Raw genomic sequence first — 22,651 nt, forward strand, 5'->3', positions numbered from 1 at the left:
ACAAAAAACAAAAAACAACAACAAAAAAAAAAAAAAAACAGGTACAAATTTTCAAAAACTTCTGTGCTCTTTGTTATTGGAGAAAGACCCATAAAAGTATATATTTTCTGAAAGGTAAATGAATAAAGAATACAAAAGACATGATATTTTCCCATTTTATATATTTTTAGTGACATGCTGTTGTTTTGAAATCAGTGTTTTGTTTTTTGTCACATTTTCAACTTGTTCATTACAAACATTAGTCAGGTAATTTGCACTAAAATATCATATTTTCTGGACAAACGGATGTCTGCACACACAAAATCATACTAGAACAACCACAATAAAAAAAAAAACATTGAAAAAGAGATAGATACACAATGCACTGTGACTTCTCCAAGTGATAATATGGATGTGAGGCCACGCCCCGTCAGTCTCCACCCCCCTCCTCTTCACCCCTCTCACATGGTCACTTTATCCAGTTCTCATCAGACCACGTTGGCCGAGGCCCAAGAAAATCGCTCACACTCAGTCTTGCTAATAAATCAGTCAGTCTGTTGTCTGCTACAACTGTACAGCCGGCATCACACACTGATAGTCGTATCTTAGCCTCTCTCTTGATTGCTCCCTTTATTTTCTATCAAATCGTCCTATAAATGTTCATCACTGTCTTCTTTGAATTTACGCTTCAATTCTTTCTGAGCATCAGCTAAAGAACGCAACCTTGGTTGATTTAGCTGGCCATGATCGCATGTCGTGAGCAAGGTGTCAGTCTGACATTTTGCTAAGCGAGCAAGGAGAGGAGCCAGGCAAACACTGCGGCCAGTAACCCAACCAAAACGTTCAAATAAAGGACTGCCTCATAACATTGATGGTGTTTCTAGCTACGAATAGAATCTAGAAAGATTCCCCAAGCTAAAGCTACCAGCATTTTTGTCAACGAACTGAATGCAAAGCAGGGAAAAGTCTGAATATTTCGATGACGAGTTATCTCGTCATTGTGGCAGCGAAGCATACATGCTTGCCATTTTTTTTTTGTGGCAGTGAAGCATACATGCTTGCCATGACGAGTTATCTCATCATACAGGCAGCCTAGGGGTTAATCCCTCAGATATATTCATCTCTTTTACAAATTAATAGCAGACTCTATGAATACTGTAGCATTATGCCACATCCAAAACTGATACATAAAGAAATCTGGATTACTGTATAATATTGATCTTGATCTTAAAAAGATACATTTCTTGGAAAAAAGAAGTCAGTTTTAGTAATTATGGAAATGAATAAAGCTAAAGGCCAGTCACATTCTTCTTCTTCTTCTGCATTCGTGGGCTTCAACTCCCATGTTCACTTGTATGGCTTGTGGGCTTTTTATGTGTATGACCGTTTTTACCCTGCCATGTAGGCAGCCATACTCCGCTTTCGGGGGTGTGCATGCTGGGTATGTTCTTGTTTCCATAACCCACCGAACGCTGACATGAATTACGGGATCTTTAACGTGCGTAATTGATCTTATGCTTGCGCATACACACGAAGGGGGTTCAGGCACTGGCAGGTCTGCACATATGTTGATCTGGGAGATCATAAAAATCTCCACCCTTTACCCACCAGGCGCCGTCACCGTGATTCGAACCCGGGACCCTCAGATCGAAAGTCCCAACGCTTTAACCATTCGGCTATGGCACCCGTCAGTCACAACATTCAAAATTTCTAAACTTTATAAATCAAAATTCAACTTTATATTTGTTTGTATGAATTGATAAAAGTGTATTCACAGCTGCCGACAGAAAGAAAGCATAACTAGAAGAGAACAGACCATGTTAGATGTACTTACGTTTGGACTGAGAAATAGCTGTCATCAGTCTGATGGCCTTTGAGGCGAGGACGACGTTGTCATCGTAACAGAACTGGCGTCCAATGGTCAGCATCTTGTTCACTGAAACGCAACATGCAAATTCTTACATCATCTCAGACTCAAAGCTGCAACTCCATCACACTTATCATCATCACCAGTTTCAGTTTCAGTTTCAGTGGCTCAAGGAGGCGTCACTGCGTTCGGACAATCCATATATGCCACACCACATCTGCCAAGCAGATGGATGCCTGACCAGCAGCGTAACCCAACGCGCTCAGTCGCGCTTAGCAGGCTCCTTGCAATACTCAGGTATTGCAAGTGATCGAAAAGGAAATTTTCTATCTAAAATTACGTTTAAATAACATACTTACCGTGACCCAACTAGTGCAGACTCCGGCAGGGGTCTGACATTCCTGTCCTGTGCAAACTATCCGCCCATGCGGAGCAGACGAAACTACGGCCGATAACCTCCCGGAAGTAGGTAACCTCCCCTTTGTCCCGCTGGTTATCGCCCTCTTTTGACGGCAATATGCCATCACCAGCGCAGCAAGCAGGAAGAACAGGAAGCGGGGAGGACGGGAGGGTCTTAAATTTGGGTCACGGTAAGTATGTTATTTAAACGTAATTTTAGATAGAAAATTTCCTTTTAATTACACATACTTAACCGTGACCCAACTAGTGCAGAATAGCACGACAAGGTGGAGGGCTCGCCTGTTCTACTGTCTGTGTGCTGTGATGGTCTGTTGTGCAGCTACCACAGAAGCGATGGCTCTTGCGCCATCAACCCGCAGGCGTGCGACATCTCTCTGGTAGAAGTCGATGAGCCATTATCCCTTAGGCGATAGGTGTCCCTCAAGTAGAATTTGACGAAAGTAGAGTGTACTGTGTCGCCTAAGGACATTAGTGCGGGTAAAGAAGACAGAGGTCCACAGCTGTATTGTGGGGGAGGTCTGTGGACCACAGCTGAGCAGATGAGCGCGGATGAGCGTCAATGCAAGGAGGTGCGCATGTGGTTTGATCTGATGATTCCACAACGGATGTGGGCCGATAGTGGAAGTGGTTTTTGTGTTTGAAGGAAACTGTGGCACGAGACAGAGGTAGGTCACCGTGTTGGGCCTGCCTCAGGCATGACAGCCAGATCTGTGGAGCTCCTCCATGCGAGCTGACAGGCGATGGGCACTCCCCCGCCCCTGGCCCCCCCCCCCCCCCTTTTTTGACGTTGTCAAAAAATGACAGCACTGGTATGTTGCCTATGCATAGGATGGCAGACATTTGGCAACAAAAGACTTGATGTCCCTGGTGTCTCTGGGACAGGGTTGTGTAATTGCCCAGGTAGGTACCATCACGAAGGGGCATACGGAAGGCTTGGTGGCTTCTCTGCCTGAGTGTGGCCTGTTGGAGTAACCTGCAGAAGGTTGTCCGCAGTCAATGGCTGGGTTGGATCAGGCTGTGGAAGTGCATTTCATGTGCCCACAGGTCACTGAGTCTCATTCAGTGATGGAATTCCCAAATGGAAGAGGGTTTCCATGGGGAAAATTTTTGCTGAAGGTTTTTTAGTGAGAAAGGGGACCGGATCCATGACAGGCCTCTGGCTGTGTGTGCTGCGCACTGAGTCTGGGATGGAGCGGGGCGGGGCAGGGAGGTAAGTGGCTCAAGATGTGTTGTACTGGCTATTGACATCAAGGCACTGATCTGACATACGTTTTTAGTATGGCCAGTGGTTTCTTAATTGCAAAGGGAAATCATTTGCAGCTTAGTCTTTCATGAATGACTATGTCTCTCAGACTAGAAGTCAAATTGCACTGGGACTTAGTGCTGTAGCCTTAGGCCTAAGTAGCCTTTGGGAACCTTCCCAATTATGAGTCCTAAGGCCCTCTTGATTGAGGGACCGGGGATGCAACTTGGGCAAAACACTCTCTACTATAAATTGTATAATCGAATTCCAGCCCGAATAGACTGGACAGCAGATGCCTCCTCTGCTGTTCTGATGGAGACTGTCGTACTCGACTGATTATCATATACTGTTCCTAGGAGGACACCAATCAGCATGGGTAAACCAGGAAACAGCTGCTGTGTGCTTCAGGGACGAAGGTGTTCACCATGCAGATTATGTTGCAATGTAAGGAAGCCGGAAAGAGTTGACGGGGTCTTGTGGTGCAACCGTGTGTCAGAAAGACATGGTGCTTGCTTCCGAAGTGACAACAAAGTCATCCTCTGACAGTCCCTTGACCGAAGGCTGGGGCTCCATGATGGGATAGCCTGCCTAGGCTAGCAACCTCTGGAAGTGTCTCATTGGAAAGACAGTGCTTGAGGAGGAATGGCCATCTGTAACCACGGCAGTGGTTGTGTGTAGAGGCCGAAAGGATCGGGCAGGGAAGACTAAGTGCAGAAAGTGCTTTCGAACGCCAATTGTTTGAGACGTTGATGCTGGATTTGTGTTCAAGCAAGGTGATGGGGTGAACTGATGTGCTTGAATGCGGCATCTGCCGTGTTGGTATGAGTGGGCAGAAAGGTACACCCCTGTGGCTAATGGACGGTTCGTTGTGCTTTGTGGGACGCATCCGTCCTCGTCAATATGCCTTTCTCCCGAATGTAGAGGAAAACAATTATGACCCAGGCCTTCTGCTACTAGAGAGGAGTAGAAGAGATGGGCTGAGGGTGACTGTCTCCTGCCCAGTGGGCAGTTTTTGGGTCCGCTAAAACTTGTAAGGCAAGATAGACACCTCTTCATGGGAAGGCTGGCTAGGATGTAGGGCCTGTGTGGAGCTTTTGTCACAATCACAGTGGTGCAAACCAAGGGTTGTTGTAGGCAAGGGGAGAAAGAAGGGATGCCTTACAAACTTGGAAGGAATGAAAGGCATGTGTGTCCAGAGTGGCACCTCTAAGTTGGACTGCCTCACCCTTCCTTGTGCATCTCCAGCCTTATGGGTGATTGTTGCAGGCAAATGAGTTGGGTTGCCTTGTCCGTCCTTGCACCAAGAGAGGCATTCTTAGCCCTGTGGGTGTGAAGGGGGTATGTGTGGATCCCTAAGGACCAGCCACTATTGAAATGTGAAGGAGCATACATTCAGGCGTGAATGAGGCTATTATTATTTTATTTTATATTTGTGAGTGCAGCCGTCCTCCAAAAGCAAGGTAGGGATGAATTTATGAAAATGAATACATATATGTGCCAAGGGAATAAAAACTTCCATCAGCTCAAGTGATGTCAGAAGTATGCCAAGAGATCGAGACACAAGAAATAAGCAGCTGTATAAGCATACGTGTAGCGTGCACCGATATACCCAAGTAAGTGGGTAAGTGTGCATAATCATCAATGGAAAGGAATCTGTCCATGCACCTACATATGAGATGTACATACGCATATGAATAAAGTGCCAGTACGTAGAGGCAGAGAGTTCTGGGCATTGTGAACAGAAGGCCGCAAATGCAAGTGTGCCTATATTGCTATGTAGGGAATCTCAATGAACAGATGTCAATGAATTGAGATAGAATATAATTGTACATGTTAATATGAAAGTCGTCTGAACCTATCCCATAAGCACATACACATGTGTATACCGATGGATAAGTACGCATCTATACGTGAAAGCAGAAATGCGTATGAATGTAGCAATATATCTCATATATATGTATATATGTGTGTGTGTATATATATATGTATATATATATATATATATATATATACATATATATAGATTTTTTTTTTTTTTTTTTTAAATATGTATAGATTTTTCTATATATATTTCGTGATTGTTGCTTGTGATAATAAATCAAATGGATAGAAGGGGAAATATTGTGATGCATTTCCTGTAGCCAATAGCCTGAGAAACAGCAAGAAAAGTGCAGTTGCTATGCAAAGATGTGTAAAGCCCTGACTGGGCATGAGGACCCAATGAGAAACCGAAAGAAAACATCGTTGGTGGACAGCACGGGGGGCAGGAGTGATGTGCTGTGTCGGCGAAACTAACCACAGCTTCGAGCGCCTAGGTTACAAATGTGGAGTTGCCTCCCTTGGCGCCGAAAATCATCGAAAAGGAATGTGTCTTTAGAGCACATATCCCCCTTGTGCGACGTGTCCTCGCTGAACAGGGAGGAGTGTCATGTTGTGTGTGAGAGTCCGTGGTTCGATGCCACCGTAACCGACACAGGTGAAAACGAGCGCAAGGGGAATAATTATAATGCCCCTTAGTGCCGTGGGCATCCCAACCCGAATCGGTTGCCATCGGACGCGAGACGGTCAGGGCATGTGGCATGACGGCGCCGTAATCGAGTGTTATGGGCGTCGTGGGCGAGGGGGTGACAAGTCCGTCGGCTTGCCGTGGGATGTGCATCCCCCTGTTGCTGAACGGCGGTCCAATCTCGCGAACAGCTCCTGCGAGAGGACCGGCGTTCAGTTGTCAGTTGTGTGTTGACGGATAAAGTGATAGACAAGATCGGCCCGAGCACTGCCGAGAGGCAGGATCGAGTTATTAATACATGTAAGAATTATCTTGATATTCATTGTGAAAACTTTAAATACAAAACTCGTTTACATATTTTCTGATTTTTCAAGCACTGCGCACTCAATGTTGAAAAATGCAACAGACATACGTGGGGACTCTCTTTTTCTTCCCCACTTCAAGCGGGTAAAAGGCCTTGTCAGGCTTGCACGCCTTGATATTGATATATGATATGATATAAGAGGTACTCCAACGTGGAAGTGCCAATATTAGTCTGGGAAACAGCAGAGTTAGGCAATGGGGCAGAAGAATCCAACACTGCCTAAGTTCCAATGGGGTGTGCACGTACCTGCTCTGTGGGCGCAAGGCGCGGCACCAGAAGGCAGAGTGGTGCATAATTGCTGCAGCAAGTTTAGCGATGAGTTGCTGATTGTTTGGTTGAGTAGCTTGCTGAGACACCATTAGTGGATGGGAAACAGCAGCACTCGGCGGTGTGGCAGATGGGGTCATCACCGCATAGCTTGGTAGGACCGTGCACACACTCGCACTGAAGGCGAGGAGCAGTGCCGGTGCAAGGGAAATAACTGCGGCGGTCACCGGCAAGGGTGCCGAAGCAGGGGTTGCCTCCCTTGGATCGGGTGATCCGGACAAGGGGGGGGGGGGGGGGGGTGCACGCGTATGGGCAAACGTGTCCCCTAGTGGTCCACCTTCCTCCCTACACCAGGGGAGGGCATCCCTACACGCCTCGGTCGCTATTGGATCCGAGACGGTCGAGGCAAGCCGCGTGGGGGGTCGCGTGATCCGATGTCACGGCCGCCACCACGGACGCATCGCACATAGGGCCCAGTCTAACGTGCGGATCCAAGACAAGCTGCCTTCTTTTTTTTTTTTTTTTTTTTTTTTTTTTTTTTCCCCCCCAAAGGGATTGTGGCCATTCCATTGGTGCAACTGTGGGTATGGTAAAGAGATAGAGGAGATCGACTCGTACACTGCCGACTGGCAGGGCCGAGAAAACGCGGATCGCGTCGAGTGAGTTCGCGGATCGATAAAAATGACATGAAAGGTAACACTGACCTGAGTGTGTGACCACAAACCTCTAGAAGTCATCAGAGGAGGTGGCGGAGGTCTGGAGTCGACCGGAGGGAGCGGAGGAAGTGGAGAAGGCGGCGGGTTGGCGTTGTTTAGAGGGCCAGGAGTAGAGGGCCCAGAGTGTCAGCGAATCGATTGCGATCGCGCTTTAATTTTAGCACGATTCCCCAATCGAGCTACATAATTATGTGACCTGGTTGGAGACATAATTTGACCACAAACAAGAACGCCAGAGAATCGACAGACAGACAGAAAATACGAAAAAACTTAGCCGTATGAAGAGCACAGGTACAGGAGTCATGATGGCTGCCGGAAAAAGAGGGCGATAACCAGCGGGACAAAGGGGAGGTTACCTACTTCCGGGAGGTTATCGGCCGTAGTTTCGTCTGCTCCGCATGGGCGGATAGTTTGCACAGGACAGGAATGTCAGACCCCTGCCGGAGTCTGCACTAGTTGGGTCACGGTTAAGTATGTGTAATTAAAATTCAGATCAATTCACGGTATTTGCCTTATTGAAAATGTATTGATACCATTGTACACGGATAAGAACGGTCGGCATGATCTCTATCAGAATCAAGGAAGGGCGGAAAAAGAAAAAAAAGACCAACACCACATCTGCGTAACCCAACGCGCTTAGTCAGGCCTTGAGAAAAAAAGAAAAAAAGAAAAAAGATTAATGAAGTGTTAATGACTGACTGATTGACTGATAGTGTATACTAACTATATAGATTGACAGACAACAAATGATGACTACAGTGCATACCAACTGTTCAGATTGACAGTCAACATCACCAATACAGGATTCACAATGATACAGATGTAATGTAGATGTGCATTCTCATCATAATATACAAGACCAACTCACAGTTTAACTTATCAAAAATGTGTTTCTGCAAGGGCTTTTACAACAGCATACACCCTTACCTGCATTCTATAGACATTTACCATATGGGTTTAAAAAATTTTTTTTTTTAATTTTAAATCACAAATACCAAAAATTCTTAACCAGTTCAACAAAGCAAGACACGCCTTCAACACCCTTCGACCAATCTGGAGATCGACAGCCCTCTCAATCCGCAACAAGATCCGGATTTTTAACACCAACGTGAAGTCGGTTCTACTCTATGGCTCAGAGACGTGGAGAGTGACAAAGACCAGCACCCACAAGCTTCAGACATTCACCAACAGATGTCTAAGAAACATCCTGAACATCAGATGGCCAGAGGTTGTCTCCAATGAAGAACTTTGGAACATGACAAAACAGGCCCCACTGGAGACGGAAATCAAGAAACAGAAATGGGGATGGATAGGCCATACACTACGCAAGCCTGCAACAAACATCACAAGACAGGCTCTTGATTGGAACCCTCAGGGGAAAAGGAAAGTTGGCCGTCCGAAGCAGACCTGGCGGAGAAGCATTGAGGCAGAGACAAGGGCGGCCGGAATGACGTGGGCCGAACTGAAGAGGACCAGCCAGAGCTGGGTGCGTTGGAGGAGTGTTGTTGCGGCCCTATGTTCCCCACGGAATCAAGAGGAATAAGTCAAGTAAGTCAAGTCAGTGCCAGAGAATTTAGTATATATAAAAAAAAACAAAAAAACCCAACACCAAAATCTCTTATTCTGTTTCAGAATTCATTCTTTGTGCAAACACTCACAGCCCATAAAATTTGGACCGTCAAGACAACAAATCACAGCAGACATCATTATCAACCACTGTAAAAATACAGAAACCAAAATGTTCATGCATGCACACACACACGAAAGCCAGCTGATACCAATGGAACCAATGTGTGAACAGATATATTAAATTCTGTTAGTACTATAGTTTCATTGTAATTTGTGTGTTATAATACTGCACAGCACAATGTCTGAATGAATACTTACTCTTCTACCGATATAGTTCTTGCTGTGGAATGACATATTCAGAACAGTATATTGCTGTAACTTCCCAGTGTATATTATATTTTATTTGTAAACCTTTGAATACAGATTGGTGGAAAAAAAAAATTGGAGAGAGAAAAAAATGAAAACAAGAGAGGCAAGGCCTTCAAGACTCACTTGTGATACACTTAAAAAAAAAAAAAAAATCCAAGCTTTTTATGTACTGAGTATAATTTCAAAATGTAATGTTTAAGATGAGAAAGATCAGTTTAAAGCGAATTAAGTCCCCTAGCATTAATTACAGAGTAATTTCAATATTTTAATATCTGCACCAAAACGTTTGCAAAATAAATAAAACTTCCATGCTTAGCAAAAGAAGTTCCTGTTTGAACGAAAAATGATAATAATGACTGCTCTTGTTGTTGGGTCAGAATATCAGATCAAAGTGCCAAGTTTAGAGAATACAAAAAATATAAATATAACAGTAAATGCAGTTTGCATATAATTAGGCTTCATTTTTAATTTTTTTGTGCCCATCCCAGAGGTGCAATATTGTTTTAAACAAGATGACTGGAAAGAACTGAATTGTTCCTATTTTTATGCCTAATTTGGTGTCAACTGACAAAGTATTTGCAGAGAAAATGTCAATGTTAAAGTTTACCACGGACACACAGAAACACAGACACACACACACAAACAACCGAACACCGGGTTAAAACATAGACTCTGTTTAAACAGTGAGTCAATAAATAAAAAAACAGGTACTGTCAGTCAGCGCCCACCTGTGGTCCAGGGCAGGAGGTGGACAGCCACAGAGCCGCAGATGGCGTTCAGCACACACACTGCCTGCACCTTCAGCTGAGGGTAGGTGGTCTTCATCAGGAACTCCCCTACCTCCTGCACACAACACACAGCCATGAACTCATTCATCAAGCTGCACACAACACACAGCCATGAACTCATTCATCAAGCTACACACAGTACACAGCCATGAACTCATTCATCTAGCTACACACTATACACAGCCACAATCTCATTCATCAAGCTACACACAGTACACAGCCATGAACTCATTCATCAAGCTACACACAGTACACAGCCATGAACTCATTCATCTAGCTACACACAACACACAGCCATGAACTCATTCATCTAGCTGCACACAGTACACACCCATGAACTCATTCATCAAGCTACACACAGTACACAGCCATGGACTCATTCATCAAGCTACACACAATACACAGCCATGAACTCATTCATCTAGCTGCACACAGTACACAGCCATGAACTCATTCATCAAGCTACACACAATACACAGCCATGAACTCATTCATCAAGCTACACACAGTACACAGCCATGAACTCATTCATCAAGCTACACACAGTACACAGCCATGAACTCATTCATCTAACTACACACAATACACAGCCATGAACTCATTCATCAAGCTACACACAGTACACAGCCATGAACTCAATCATCTAGCTACACACAATACACAGCCATGAACTTATTCATCAAGCTACACACAGTACACAGCCATGAACTCAATCATCTAGCTACACACAATACACAGCCACAATTTCATTCATCTAACTACACACAGTACACAGCCATGAACTCATTCATCAAGCTACACACAGTACACAGCCATGAACTCATTCATCAAGCTACACACAGTACACAGCCATGAACTCATTCATCAAGCTACACACAGTACACAGCCATGAACTCATTCATCAAGCTACACACAATACACAACCATGATCTCGTTCATCAAGCTACACACAATACACAACCACGATCTCGTTCATCTAGCTGCACACAATACACAGCCACAATCTCAATCATCTAACTGCACACAATACACAGCCATGAACTCAATCATCTAACTGCACACAACACACAGCCACAATCTCATTCATCTAACTGCACACAACACACAGCCACAATCTCAATCATCTAACTACACACAATACACAGCCACGAACTCAATCATCTAACTGCACACAATACACAGCCACAATCTCATTCATCTAACTGCACACAATACACAGCCACAATCTCATTCATCTAGCTGCACACAACACACAGCCACAATCTCATTCATCTAGCTGCACACAACACACAGCCACAATCTCATTCATCTAGCTGCACACAACACACAGCCACAATCTCAATCATCTAACTACACACAATACACAGCCACAAACTCATTCATCTAACTGCACACAATACACAGACACAATCTCGTTCATCTAACTACACACAATACACAGCCACAATCTCATTCATCTAACTGCACACAACACACAGCCACAATCTCAATCATCTAACTGCACACAATACACAGCCATGAACTCATTCATCTAACTGCACACAACACACAGCCACAATCTCATTCATCTAGCTGCACACAATTCACAACCACAAATCCATTCTTCAAGCCATCCAAAAAGCAAATGAAGATCATAAAAGAAATGAAAGGAACAATGGAAAACAGGCAAGAGCCCGAGAACACCACCCCATCACCTGACCAAACGCACGCATGAACTATGCAATAATGTGCTCTCTCACATGATGCAGAATCGTGGCAGAATTTTGGGAAGCAAAACCACAGGCTACAGTCTCTCTTACTTAAACTGAAAATATCTGCCAGTATTTCTAATGAAGAAAAACCATACTTTCAGCTGCAAATTTTTAAGCAGCCAAAGTGATTCAAGGGCCAAAAGCTAACCTTAATATCCACACCTCTATCTCCATGATCTTCTGAGCCCTGCCTGGAAATTGAACTGTGTTCCCGTTTCCCCAAACCTTTTTCTTTCCTTCTAGACTTTCACAACTGTGTGAGGGAGGCCCTGGCTGTGAATAATAATAATAATAATAATAATGGTATTTATATAGCGCTGGATCTTGTGCAGAGACAAATCAAAGCGCTTTCGCACCAGTCATTCACACGCATGCATAACTCTAAAACTGTAGAAACTAAAGACAATGAAGGCCAGGCAAGGGAGGCTATTTTGGGAAGAGGTGGGTTTTAAGGCCAGACTTGAAAGAGCTGAGTGTGGAGACTTGACGAAGCGAAAAAGGAAGTTCATTCCAATCGCAAGGTCCAGAAACAGAAAGAACGGCGGCCAACAGTCGAGTGTTTGAATCTGGGTATGCGTAAACAGAGTGGATCCGAAGCCGATCGTAGTGAGCGAGATGGAGTGTAGAGGTGAAGGCAGCCACAGAGGGCAGTTTTGTGAATGCATCTATAACACAGAGTGCTGATCTTGTACTTTATTCGGTGTGAGACAGGGAGCCAGTGGAGATGTTGCAAAAGAGGAGTGATGTGCTCAGATCTTTTCTTTCTGAGGACGAGTCGGGCAGCAGAGTGTTGTATGCGCTGAAGGGACTGAATGGATGAAGCAGGCAAACCAGACAATAGAGAGTTACAGTAGTCAAGGCGAGAGAGCATGAGAGAAACGACAAGTCTAGAACTGACCTCCACATTGCTGGCCTGCCACAGGTGAGGCCCCCGCCGGGCCAGCAGCTGCAGGTTGTGCAGGCAGGTGAGGTGGACGCCACAGCGCAGGTCCGAGTTGAGGATGGCCAGCAAGCGGCCCACGTGGGCGGCCATGTTGACCAGGGAGTGCACGGCCAGCCAGCTCATGGTGTTCAGCGTCAGGATCACGAAGCTCTGCGCTGGGTACCCCTCCAGCAGGGACTCGCACACTGCAAACGCCTGTGGTGGGGGGTGGGGGGGTGGGTGTGGTGGGGTGGGGTGTGGGAGGGGGAGGGTAAGTGCGCGCACACACACACACACATTGTTCAACATACTGGTTCACTAATGTGACACGTTCAATGTATCTTAATTTTTTTTTTTTTTTTAACATTAATACATCTGTATAATTTTGAGGTACTTGGTCATTATGTGACATGTTCAATGTATCTGTTCAATTTTGTTTTTGTTTTTTTGTTTTTTTACATTATATATCTGTATAACTTTTATGCACCTGTTCATTATGTGACACCTTCAATATATCTGTTCATATTTTCATTTTAGGTTTGTGTTTCTTTTTCTTTTTTTCTGTCTGTAAGTGTATTTCTTTTACTGTCAGAGTGGGGGGATTGGGGGGGGGGGGGGGTCAGAGGGGTCTTGAGTGGAGTAAAAATCAGAGAGTGTATGGGACTTCAACCCATGGATACTCACTTTGTAGTCAGGCACATTACCACATGGCCACCACCACTCCACTAAATCCAATACTGTGACATACTGAATCTCCAAAGCCTGACAAATGTCATCATTCAATACTGTGACATACTGAATCTCCAAAGCCTGACAAATGTCATCATTCAATACTGTGACATGTACTGAATCTCCAAAGCCTGACAAATGTCATCATTCAATACTGTGACATACTGAATCTCCAAAGCCTGACAAATGTCATCATTCAATACTGTGACATGTACTGAATCTCCAAAGCCTGACAAATGTCATCATTCAATACTGTGACATACTGAATCTCCAAAGCCTGACAAATGTCATCATTCAATACTGTGACATACTGAATCTCCAAAGCCTGACAAACGTCATCATTCAATACTGTGACATACTGAATCTCCAAAGCCTGACAAATGTCATCATTTAGTACTGTGACATACTGAATCTCCAAAGCCTGACAAATGTCATCATTCAATACCGTGACATGTACTGAATCTCCAAAGCCTGACAAATGTCATCATTCAATACTGTGACATGTACTGAATCTCCAAAGCCTGACAAATGTCATCATTTAGTACTGTGACATACTGAATCTCCAAAGCCCGACAAATGTCATCATTCAATACTGTGACATACTGAATCTCCAAAGCCTGACAAATTTCATCATTCAATACTGTGACATGTACTGAATCTCCAAAGCCTGGCAAATTTCATCATTCAATACTGTGACATACTGAATCTCCAAAGCCTGACAAATGTCATCATTCAATACTGTGACATGTACTGAATCTCCAAAGCCTGACAAATGTCATCATTCAATACTGTGACATACTGAATCTCCAAAGCCTGAAAAATTTCATCATTCAATACTGTGACATGTACTGAATCTCCACAGCCTGACAGATTTCATCATTCAATACTGTGGTATAAGGAATCTCCAAAGCCTGACAAATGTCATCATTCAATACTGTGACATACTGAATCTCCAAAGCCTGACAAATGTCATTATTCAATACTGTGACATACTGATCTCCACAGCCTGACAAATGTCATCATTCAATACTGTGACATACTGAATCTCCAAAGCCTGACAAATGTCATCATTCAATACTGTGACATACTGAATCTCCAAAGCCTGACAAATGTCATCATTCAATACTGTGACATGTACTTCAGCCCCAAAGCTTGACACAATTCATCATCCAGTACTGTGACATGCACGGCATCTCCAAAGCTGGACAAAGTTCATCAACATGTTCTGTGATCTGCTGAGAAGAGAGCTCACACCTTGGCTGCTGTGTCTGCATCATGGTGCATGTGGCGCAGGCTGGGGATCAGCTTCATCTTCATCTCCATGGGCGTGGCCAGGCCAGAGAGCATGGCGATCATCTTGCTGCAGATGGTGGCCGAGAACGTCCTGTCAACCCAAAAACATGCACACACATATTGGCAAACATCCATATACACACACACTGGCAATGACAAATACGTCCACACATACACATTGGCAGACCCCCCCCACACACACACACACCCATGATACTCACACAATGGCAAACATTCAGATACTCCCCCAGTCACACATTGGCAAACATACACATATCCGCATCCACACACAAGCACCCACATGCATCTCCAAACACAAACAAAATAAAGGTTTTATAAGTATGCAGAAACTGATCAACAATCAACACCAGGTGTTGTCTAAAACATGTTTTTCTCAAGGAAAAAAGTTTACACTGTTATGCACAGAGACACACCTTGTGAGCGCTTCCAGTTCCAACTCTCTGTCACAACCACACACACAAAAACACACATGCCTCCCCCAAACTCATGCGCCTCTCCAAACACAACCAATCTCTCTCCACAATCACTCACTTTGAGTTTTCCGAGAACTTGTCGGCAGCAAAGATGGCTGCTTCCACCTCCACTGCATCATGGGAGTCTAACGCCAGAATTATGCTGTGGTGAATATTTTTCCTCTCAGGAATCACACTGGCAATGCTCCCAAGTGTTCTGGTAACAAATGTAATGTACAATCAACATTAATGTTTTAATTATGAGGCTACTGACGTAATGTTCTGTCTGACTCTTTGAATCTCACAAAATGCATTCTTTTTCTGTGGGCTGTCAATTTCAAAATGTACCAGAGAAACTTAAAGATCTTCCACACAACAAAATCACAATAAAGCACTAAAAATTTCGAATGACAAACTGCATAAGGTAACACAATGAATAAACAGAATGATTCTCTGAACCAGAATATAAAATACTCTAAATAGTCTGTATAAAAAATACACCAAAACACAACAATACACGAAAAGACACTGAAAGTGAAAGTGATCCTTGCGCTACATCTAAGCTTGATCAATAAAAAAAATGATTAGAAAAAAAAAAAGAAAAGAATTTGCACCACTTGGATAACAGAAAGACAAATGAACAGATAGACAGATAAACAACACTGACCCTTAATCCCCATCTATGGCTGTATGGGTTTGCTTGTAAAGTGTGACTAAATAAATCGTATCAGACCCAGATAGATAAACAAAGTGAATCGTAAATCCGCTTCAATGGTCCACACTGCCATGCAGTTTCTTCATGAATGTGTCAACCACTGTTGATACAAAAATCACTTCATCCAGAATCCTAAATTAAAAAAAGAAAAAAAGAAAAAAAAAAAGTAATTAAAATCACAAATAATCACTGTTGCTTTGATTCACTCTGGACTGATGAATTATTTCCCTTTACTTTTCTGTGCGCACAAAGTGCTCAGTTCACGTTGTTCAAGGCAAACAAAACCAGCTCGGTTTCCTTTTTTCTCCAGATCAATCATCTTGAATTAATTCCATTATTTCAAAAATCTGAAAGCTAACCCAAATTTCTCACTGACTCCTAGTGTAGCTGGAAACACCAAAGCCACAAACAACATCATGGTAACGATGATCTATCTATAACAGCATCAAACACGGAGAGAAACTTGCACATGCTGTGGTTTTCGTCAGTATCCTAATGTTGTGTAATGAAAGGCTGTTGCATCAGCAGACAAAAGTTCCCCATCATGTATACACATATCAAAAGTTAGGGCAAAAAAAAAAAAAAGTCAAATAGCCTTGAATGACCATCCAGAGTACGAACTGCAATAGAGACTTCACTTAAAAAATGAAAATAATCAACATTCTAATATAATCTAAACGGGTACCATAAATATGACTTCTCAAAACAAAAAAGCTGACATAATTTAGCGTTATGCTTAAATCAGTTCAACATGATGATTAAGGCCATCAGACCAGCAGTATATTATTCAATAGTCATTGTTAATGAAAACACATTTTGTTTGACTTGTCTGATAGCTTTCCCTACAGGATCACTGCTGTAATAAAAACAACAAATTCTACAAACAACTTCAATGGAGTGATGTGGAGTGATGGCCTAGAGGTAACGCGTCCGCCTAGGAAGCGAGAGAATCTGAGTGCGCTGGTTCGAATCACGGCTCGACCGCCGATATTTTCTCCCCCTCCACTAGACCTTGAGTGGTGGTCTGGACGCTAGTCATTCGGATGAGACGATAAACCGAGGTCCCCTGTGCAGCATGCACTTAGCGCACGTAAAAGAACCCACGGTAACAAAAGGGTTGTTCCTGGCAAAATTCTGTAGAAAAATCCACTTGGATAGGAAAAACAAATCAAACTGCACGCAGGAAAAAAAAACAACCAAAAAATGGGTGGCGCTGTAGTGTAGCGATGCGCTCTCCCCGGGGAGAGCAGCCCGAATTTCACACAGAGAAATCTGTTGTGATAAAAAGAAATACAAATACAAAAATACTGTAACTAAATGAAGACTGAAATTATACACAGAGATTACTCACCTGACAGTGATGGCCCGGGCTATAGGATCATTGCAGTGGTAAACACCGTAGATTCGACGAACAAACTCATCAACATTCAAGATCTTATCTAGATGCTTCTCGCTCTGCTGAACCACACGGAGGATGCACAAGCGGATGAAATTGTTACTGCAATAAAATTACAAACATCACATGATTCAGCAAACAATGAAAAAAATCAAAGATGAATGCATGTGTATCATCAGCCATGCAACAATACTATTACTAAAATTTGTAAAAATGCTTAAACCAGTTGCAGAAATGCAGATCTAGATAGTTAAATGATGGAGTCTCCCGTCGGACCGACGGATGAGTAGGCAGGCAGGCTTATCTGTCGGTGTGTGTCCTCATATGGGAGAAGAGGCCGATTCTGGATGCGCAGCACTTCCCTCAGGTGTTGCAAGGGAAAATGTCTCCAGAAGTTAAGCCCTGTTTCCTTCGCTCACGCTTCTCCTTAATGGCCAGCATTCTCTTGTTTTCAAACGTCTTTATGCCATTAGAGCACAGCATCCTCCAGCGACAGCGGTCAAGGGCATCGGTTTCCCAGGAAGCGATGTCAACATCACAGGCTTTGAGGTTTGTCTTCAAGGTGTCCTTGAAGCGCTTGCAGAGTCTTCCAAGTTCGTGGTGGCCTTCCTTCAGCTGGCCATACAAGAGCATCTTTGGGATCCTGCTGTCATGCAGACAACGTGTCCTGTCCAGCATAGCTGGCACTGGATCAGCAGGCTTTCGATGCTGGGCAGGCCGCTCCTCTCTAGGACCTGGAGGTTGGAGACCCTGTCTTGCCACTTTATGCTGAGGATCTTTTGTAGGCATCTCTGGTGAAACTGCTCAAGTTGTTGAATGTGATAGCGATATGTCGTCCATGTTTCACAGCAGTGCAACAAGGTGGTCAGCACAACAGCTCTGTAGGTTTTGATTTTGGTGCTGAGCCTGATGCCTTTATTGTTCCACAGCCTGTTGTTGAGTCTGCCAAAGGCGGAGCTGGCCTTGGCGATGCGCAGCATCAATTTTGCATCAAAGGCTCCGTTGCTGCATAGGGTGCTGCCCAGGTAGCAAAACTGGTTGACTGACTTGATCTGTGTGTCACTGATCTTGATTGCAGGTGGGGGGGAGGCACTGGCGTTCTGTGAGCTAGCTGGTTGATACATGGACTCGGTCTTGCTGAGGCTGATGGTGAGTCCAAAGTGCCTGCAGGAGGTTCCCTTCCGTTTGTAAATGTGGACAACTGAAGCCTCCTTGAAATCCTGGGGGACCTCCCCTCTCTCCCATATAGACTGGAACAGGGCAGTCAGCTTATCTGTCAGCACCTCGCCTCCATACTTGTAGATGTCGGCCTGGTTTCCATCTGCTCCTGGTGCTTTTCCTGACGTTGTCAGCTTCAGGGCCTTCTGGGTCTTGGCCTTGGTGGGAGGGGCAGCTAGCGAGTCATTGACTGGTAGCTGTGGGAGGGCTGCAATTACCTTGTCAAATACGGATGAATCCCTGTTGAGGAGGGTGTTGAAGTGCTCTGCCCAGCAGGCAAAGATGTCTTTCTTGTCTGTCAGGACGGTGGTCTGGTCCAAGGCTCAGACAGGGGTTGATCCTGTGACTCGCGGCCCATACACAGCTCGGAGACCATCATGGAAAGTCTTTGTGTCAGGAGCATCAGCAGTGGACTGAAGCTCTTCTGACTTTCTCTCCCACCAGGTGTTCTTCATCTCACGCAGCCTCTTCTGTACAAGTTGCTTGGTTTGCAAGTACTGGTTATTCTTCCTCTGGCAGTCTTTATTGGAAATGTGATCCTGATGCTGTATATGCAGTGTGTTCAGGAGCTTGGAGATTCCAAAGTCATTCTCATCAAGCTAGTCTTTGTTGCTCCTCTGTACAAAGCCGAGTGTGTCAGCTGCTGCTGTGTCCACAACATCTCTAAAGGTGCTCCATACTTCTTCAACATCAGTCGATGCAGGAATTTCTTGGAGAGCTGCTTGGATTTGCTGCTGCAGCACGTCCTTGGTGATAGGGAGGCGGTGGATGTTCAGCTTCCTAGGGGGTTTCTGCCTGGCTGGTTGGAGCTTGCGTGCAAGTCTGATGTTCATCTTGCTGCGTACCAGGCAATGGTCCAACCAACAGACTGCTCCTCACATGCAATGTGTAATGGAAACATCACCTCTGTCCCTCTGCCGGACAATCACATAGTCCAGCATGTGCCACTGCTTGGAGCGGGGGTGCATCCATGTGTGGGGAGACCAGTGCTTGTCCCTAAAAAGGTCTGTTCTGATGCTGTGGGAGGATACGGGCGCCGCATCTGCCCCAGTCTACGGCGGACGACCATCACCCCACAGCCGCCTGCGTGCAGTCATGACTAGGAACTGCCAGCAGCATCCTCTGCCTGTCCCCGTTACCACTTCTCCATCGCTGCAGGGCTTGGGAAAGCTGGGTGTTGAAGGGCTAGCTTGTCGTTCCGACATTAGCCTGGTTGCCTGACCAGCACAGGCGACTTTTTTTTTAGTGAAGAGGAGTTGTGCAGTCCCTTCCCCACTCTCTCACCTACCGACGCTCAGTCCCACAGGTGTAGATACTACCATGTGTAGAATGGCCTCGGCAGGTGCAGTTTTTTCTTCGGAGTCCGTCTCCTAGGAGGACTTCCAGCCAAGGATAAGAGCTCCCCCTGCTTTTTGGTATCCTCTTCCGCCTTCACAGCCGTTGGGAAAGGTTTCCTCTTCCACCTGGTCCGTCGTTGTGAGACTTCACATGCGGCAGGTAGTACTGGGTTACATGGTACCAGTAGCAAAGGCTATGCCCCTGACCTGACTCAGAGGCCTAGATTGATGCACTTGTATTACTGAATCTTTCATAGGATAACTCATTAACTGTTGTACATAACAGATAGTATTGGCACAAACTTCCCATAAAATGGGCTTTAAGCACCTCACATGAATTGATGAAACAATACGTCGAGCACAAAAACATACCTCTGCACATGAAAAAACAATATATTATATATATATATATTATGTATGATCTGTACACCAATACTACAAATTGCAGATATGAACAATCAAACACACACACACACACACACACACACACACACACATATAAAAGATTAAAAAAAATATATAAAAAAGCCCTACACGTTTGCACTCACACACACGCTCGCGCACACACAAACACTAACCCACACACCGCATGATAATTTTAGTAGAGGGTAAAGTGGGGTGGGTAGGAGGAGGAACTTGAATGCGGACAATTAACAATGCTTCATCATACCCAAAAAGACCTGTTTGAACAGGTGGGTTTTCAAGTTTGTTTGGAAAGAAGACAGTGCTGGTAAGTGACAGAGAGGAAGATAATTCCAGACAGATGTTTGATACTGAAAGGCCCTTTGGCCAAATGTCTTTGAAGAGGTTTTGGGGACTCGAAGGAGCTTTTCAGCAGAAAATGTGAGAGAATGGGAAGGGGTGTAAGTATGAAGGATAGAAGATAAAACATATGGGAGAGATCCTTCAAAGTGGCAATAAGCCACGGCAATTTGTGTACTGAATTCTGTATTGGATGGGTAAACAATGAAGCTGACAATGACACAGGAGTGGGATAACATGATCCTTTTGACTTTCTCAAAATGATTCTTGTGGCATTGTTCAAAATCATCTGCAAGTGTGACAACAAATCAGAATGCAGACCAGCAAGTAGTCAACTGTAGTAGTCAATGTGACTTACGATTAAGGAACATACAAGATGACTGGTTGCTTTAATAGCTAGATATGGTTGAATGGTAGAGATTTTTCTCAGTTGGAAGTTTGCAGTTTTACATAAATTACTGACATGGTTGTTCACGGACAGAGCTAAAAAAAAAAAAAAAAAAAAAAAAAAAAATTCACATAGTTGCAAAGTTTCTGCTTAAATGTTACATTCTGTGTTTAATAATTAATTATCAAATAAACATGGGATGTCATCTATTTTCACTATGAATTTACTCTCTTCAAAAACTATCCAACTGTTTTCTAAATATGTTTACCCTGATCGGTACACGTCCGCTATCTTTAGCAGTGCGGAGTTGATCAGGATGGGGAATGGGTACTTCTCAAACAGACGCGGGAACTTCACGATGGCTTCACATTGCACCCCAATCCTTCCAGATCGCAGACCTGCAATCAGTGCAAAATAAACATGCATTATCATTACACACATGGGAGGGGAAAAAACAAGACAATCTAAAATTGATAATTCACTATTACTACTGAATTAGTTAGTAATTAGTAGTAGTACACGCTACTACTGCACTGATGAATGTTCGATGGCATCAGCTTCAAATATTAATCATGTAATGTGTGATAGTGTCAATTCCACACTAATAATAATATTGATAATGAAGTGTTCTTTTAATATAGCGCTGTTCCCTCACAGAGAAGCTCATGGTAAATTACAAATCAAGAAAGAAACGACTATAAGTAAGAAAATTCCAATAACAAATAACTCATGGCACCCCTTAAATTAAATGTTACAAAAGAGAAGCAACAATCATCTAGAAAAAGAATTAACCATGAAGAAACAATCACCATCCTCACATCATGAACAACACACACCCATGTATGCAAAACACACACAACACAGTCACACACACACACACACATGCACCCCCCGCCCCCCCCCACATGTATACAAATACTGTATGCCCCCCCCTCTCCCTCTCCCTCCCTCCATGACCCCCCCCCCACACACACACACACACACACCACTACCACAACCATCCACACACACAACACTGAAAAATGTAGTACATTTCTCATATAAAGCAAATTAGTCCAAACTGTTAATAAAATGCAAAGCAAAAAAGATAGGGGGGCATGTGTGAACGCGGGCGCGATGTTTCCGTGTACACCTGCATGAATTGATACTCACTGATAGCCATTACTGTGTGTGTGTGTGTGTGTGTGTGTGTGTGTGTGTAGTGTTGACATTCGCATGTAAAGATGTAGCCGCAAACTTGAATGTAAAGATGTAGCCGCAAACTTTAACGTAAAGATGTAGCCGCAAACTTAACATAAAAATGTTGAAAGGAAGAGAGATGCTGTCCCCTAATCTAAAACCTTGAACAGTAACTTGTCTACTATTTTACCTTTGTCGAGTTCTGTAAGGGCAGAATTTGCATCCTGCTCTTGTTCAGCAGAAATACCATCTGAAAAAGCTGCTGAGCGCGGCGCCATGGAGGCTGCCATTTTGTCCTGTTGTGATTCCACGTTTTTGTTTATCCGGAGAGCATAATGCAGTTTTTAATTATGAAACTGTTCAATCAAAAATTAAAACATGTGATTTTTTTTTGTTTCGC

At 44.1% G+C, this 22,651-nt stretch overlaps 1 protein-coding gene across 3 annotated transcripts in view; it reads right to left on the reverse strand.

Moving 5' to 3' along the window:
* LOC143280769 (integrator complex subunit 7-like) overlaps nt 1–22,546 on the reverse strand; it is a 42,887-nt gene extending 20,341 nt beyond the window's left edge. For all 3 annotated transcript variants that reach the window (XM_076585442.1, XM_076585444.1, XM_076585443.1), the window contains exons 1-8: nt 22,442–22,546; nt 21,341–21,470; nt 17,323–17,469; nt 15,336–15,473; nt 14,745–14,874; nt 12,738–12,977; nt 10,029–10,143; nt 1,814–1,915 (exon numbers count right to left, since the gene is read on the reverse strand). In XM_076585442.1, coding sequence (XP_076441557.1) covers nt 1,814–1,915; nt 10,029–10,143; nt 12,738–12,977; nt 14,745–14,874; nt 15,336–15,473; nt 17,323–17,469; nt 21,341–21,470; nt 22,442–22,541 — 1,102 coding nt within the window. In that variant the 5' untranslated portion in view covers nt 22,542–22,546. The remainder of the gene's footprint in view (nt 1–1,813; nt 1,916–10,028; nt 10,144–12,737; nt 12,978–14,744; nt 14,875–15,335; nt 15,474–17,322; nt 17,470–21,340; nt 21,471–22,441) is intronic.
* Nucleotides 22,547–22,651: the final 105 nt, after the last annotated feature.

This window comes from Babylonia areolata, chromosome 4 (genome assembly GCF_041734735.1).
Source record: "Babylonia areolata isolate BAREFJ2019XMU chromosome 4, ASM4173473v1, whole genome shotgun sequence".
NCBI classification, from domain to species: domain Eukaryota; kingdom Metazoa; phylum Mollusca; class Gastropoda; order Neogastropoda; family Buccinidae; genus Babylonia; species Babylonia areolata.